The sequence below is a fragment of the Volvox carteri genome, assembly GCF_000143455.1.
Source record: "Volvox carteri f. nagariensis unplaced genomic scaffold VOLCAscaffold_4, whole genome shotgun sequence".
Lineage (NCBI taxonomy): Eukaryota > Viridiplantae > Chlorophyta > Chlorophyceae > Chlamydomonadales > Volvocaceae > Volvox > Volvox carteri.
In genome coordinates, this window is record NW_003307547.1 from 1,591,950 (window position 1) to 1,595,206 (window position 3,257).

At 61.2% G+C, this 3,257-nt stretch overlaps 1 protein-coding gene across 1 annotated transcript in view; it reads right to left on the reverse strand.

Moving 5' to 3' along the window:
• The window catches only part of VOLCADRAFT_103202 (uncharacterized protein), a gene marked incomplete at its 5' end in the record, with an annotated part of 9,954 nt that overhangs the window by 2,233 nt on the left and 4,464 nt on the right, over positions 1-3,257 (reverse strand). The window contains 2 exons of the mRNA XM_002946913.1: positions 2,531-2,714; positions 3,020-3,163. Of these exons, the coding sequence (XP_002946959.1) occupies positions 2,610-2,714; positions 3,020-3,163 (249 nt within the window). The 3' untranslated portion in view covers positions 2,531-2,609. The remainder of the gene's footprint in view (positions 1-2,530; positions 2,715-3,019; positions 3,164-3,257) is intronic.

Below are 3,257 nucleotides of genomic sequence, written 5' to 3' on the forward strand. Positions count from 1 at the left end.
CGGCGACCCCGTCGGCGGCTCTACACAGCCCGCCACACCGCCGCCTCCAGTGGTTGCATCGCCCCCAGTGAACCCAGCGCCCCCCCCCCGCCCCAACACACGCAGCCAACGGCAACCTCTTCACCCGCCGCTGGCCACGGTCTGCCCAGCCAACAACAGCAGCGGCGGCGGCGGAGATTTGGGCAGTCCACCGCTGCTTAACAAAGCGTCGGGAAGCACAAATTATGCTGAGGCAGGCGACGGCAATGCGGGCGGCGGAGGCAACAGCGCGGTGCAGGAGCCGCGCAGTTATGAGGAAGCGGTGGCGAGTCCGCAAGCGGACAAGTGGAGAACTTCGATGGATGACGAGATTCTGTCGCAGCTCTCCAACAAGACCTGGGAGTTGGGCACGCCGCCACCCGGTGCACGCATCCTGGACTGTCGCTGGGTCTACAAAATCAAACAGGAGCCAGGCGGTGAGGTACGCTACAAGTCGCGTTTAGTGGTGAAAGGCTTTGAACAGCGAGCGGGCATAGACTATGGAGAGCTGTTTGCGCCCACTACGCGTGCAGCCTCCCTGCGGGCACTTCTAGCTGTGGCAGCGGCCAGAGGTATGACGGTCCATCAGATGGACGTCAAGACGGCCTTCTTGAACGGTGACCTGGCAGAGGAGCTGTGGATGCGACAGCCCCCAGGTTACAGCAACGGCGACCCGTCACAGGCGTGCCGGCTGTTAAAGTCTGTTTACGGCCTCAAGCAAGCCCCACGTTGCTGGTACGAGAAGCTGGCGGCGGAGCTGGGCAAGCTAGGCTATGAACCGTCTGCGTCCGACCCCGCGCTATTCGTCAAGCGGGGGTCCGATGGCTCAATCGATGTGCTCGTGCACGTTGACGACATGCTGGTGGCGGCGGACAACCCGCAGTTGGTTGCGGCCGCCAAGGCGGCCATAGCTGGTTGCTTCGCTGTACGAGACCTTGGAGAGGCGCGCTACTACCTCGGCATGGAGATCGTCCAGGACCGCCGCAACCGCAGCATCATGCTCACGCAGCAGCGTTACGTGGAGCAGCTGCTTCAGCGCCACAGCCTGGAGAACGCCAAGCCACGTGCCACCCCGCTACCCCAGGGTACGCGGGTTCTGCCAGCCAGTGACACCCAGCCGATATTGACGGACAGCAGTGGCTACCGCGCGCTGGTGGGAGAACTAAACTACCTTGCTACCAGCACACGCCCAGACATCGCACACGCCCAGACATCGCACACACTCTGAGCATGCTGGCGCGGCACATGTCTGCCCCACCAAAGCGCACATGGGGCTCGCTCTGGGTGTGCTGCGTTACGTCTCTGGCACTCGGGCGCTTGGTCTACGTTACTGTGGCGACGCCAGCAATTTCTGTGGGTACAGCGATGCAGACTGGGCCGGCGACCCAGCCACCCGCAGGTCCACCACGGGCTACGCTTTTCTGCTCGGCAGCGCGGCGGTCAGCTGGAGCAGTCAGTTGCAGCGCACCGTGGCTGCCTCGTCCGTGGAAGCCGAATACCAGGCCGCAGCAGCAGCCGTGCGTGAGGCGTTGTGGCTGCGCAAGCTGGCGAGCGATCTGGACCTTTCCCCGGGTGCTGTCAACGTCCAGCTGGATTCGCAAGGCGCGCTCAGCCTCGGCAACAACCCCATCACGTCGGTGCGCTCCAAGCACATCGACGTGCACCATCACATCGTGTGCGAGAGGGTCGCGCGTGGTGAGGTGAAGCTCAGCTATTGCACCACCGAGGACATGGTGGCTGACATCCTAACCAAGGCACTGGGCGAGGTCAAGTTCGTGCGCTGCCGCACAGCGCTGGGCGTCACTTAGATCGCCAGAGGAGGAGTGCTGAGGGCTTTGAGGAATTGTTTTGAGCTAGGCTTTAGGGGGGTGCTGAGGGTGCGTGAGCAGGCGCCCGAATGGGCAGGTCAATGCCCGAAGGGGCGCCGTAGGCAGTGCGTATGGTGCTGTACGGCACTGTTTTCCCTGTTTGTGTTTGAACAGCAGCACCAGACCGCATAGCCATCAGGCTGAAGGCTGGCAAGCTGCGTTTGTGTTTGTTGAGTGGTGAGCAGTCGGCCTGGACCGCGGACTTGGTGGCCGAGCCAGCTCGTCGGTGCTAGCAATTTGTAGTAAGGCCCCTAGTGCGACACGAGGGGGCGTGTTGATGCGAAGGGTTGCCGTGTCGCCCTGTGGCCTGCTTGGGTAACTTGTCAGGCTGTCGTGAGTGACAGCTGTGGCCGGTCTGAGGTCGCATGTTAGACTGAGTAACAGCTTTGGACCTGTCTCGGGAGGCCCGTCAAAACGGCTATTAGGTTCTAGCGTACTGATAGCTCTCGTCCTTTTGGGATAGGCTTTCCAAGCCTTTATAAGTCTCTGTTGTTTATCGGTAACAGTACCTCAGATTCACACGTTTACGCCTAGGCAAAGGGGTTTTCGGTGGTAGGTCGCGGATCTCCCGAATACGTGTAACGGCTAATGTCTCCTTAGTCGTGTCTGCTAGGTCCCTGTGAGATAGCGTCTCACCAACAGACCACAGCACAACAATACTTGATCCTAGCATGGTGATAGTGGCCCCTCATCCCACTGGGCGACACTGCTCTGCATCACGAACTACCCAACCGGCCCGGTGCACGATGGCCCCGCTCTGCAGCCTGTCCCCTTAAACTGCGCACCGATCCTCACCATGCTCACAAGCAGCAGCCTGCAGCAGCGAGCCTGCAGCAGGGGAGGCACAACGGATCCCAGTGCGAATGCAGTGTCAAGGTCGCAGGCAAACGACTACCCCAATGTGCGTTGGATTGCCCCGTGCAGCTGCTGCGTGTACAGGGTCACAGGTGGATCCCACAGCGGCAGGAGTGTTCGCGCGCTCTTCAAGGTAGCTCAATCACATACGATAGGTGGATCCCGCGACGGCCAGCGTGCTCGCATGTCCATTCGCCAAAAGCTCCGGGGTGACGACACAACGCACGCCCCTAGCTTCGTAACGAGTCCTCCTGCCTCCAGCGACTACTACCTCTTACCTTGCTGCTACCTACTGTGACTGCTGATGTCACAGCTCCTTCCAGATACTTGCACATCAACTCGCGGTCATACCCAGGCGAGGCCCAGCCCGCCTGCGACACTATGACCTCGCCAGGCTTCTGCCAGCCGGCGCTCACAGTGTACTTGATTGCGTGGTGTGCATGAAATGACAGCAGGCGGCGGGCGGGCAGGTTGTCGCCCGCCACGTGCAGGTACTTTGTGTGCACGTCCGTCCAC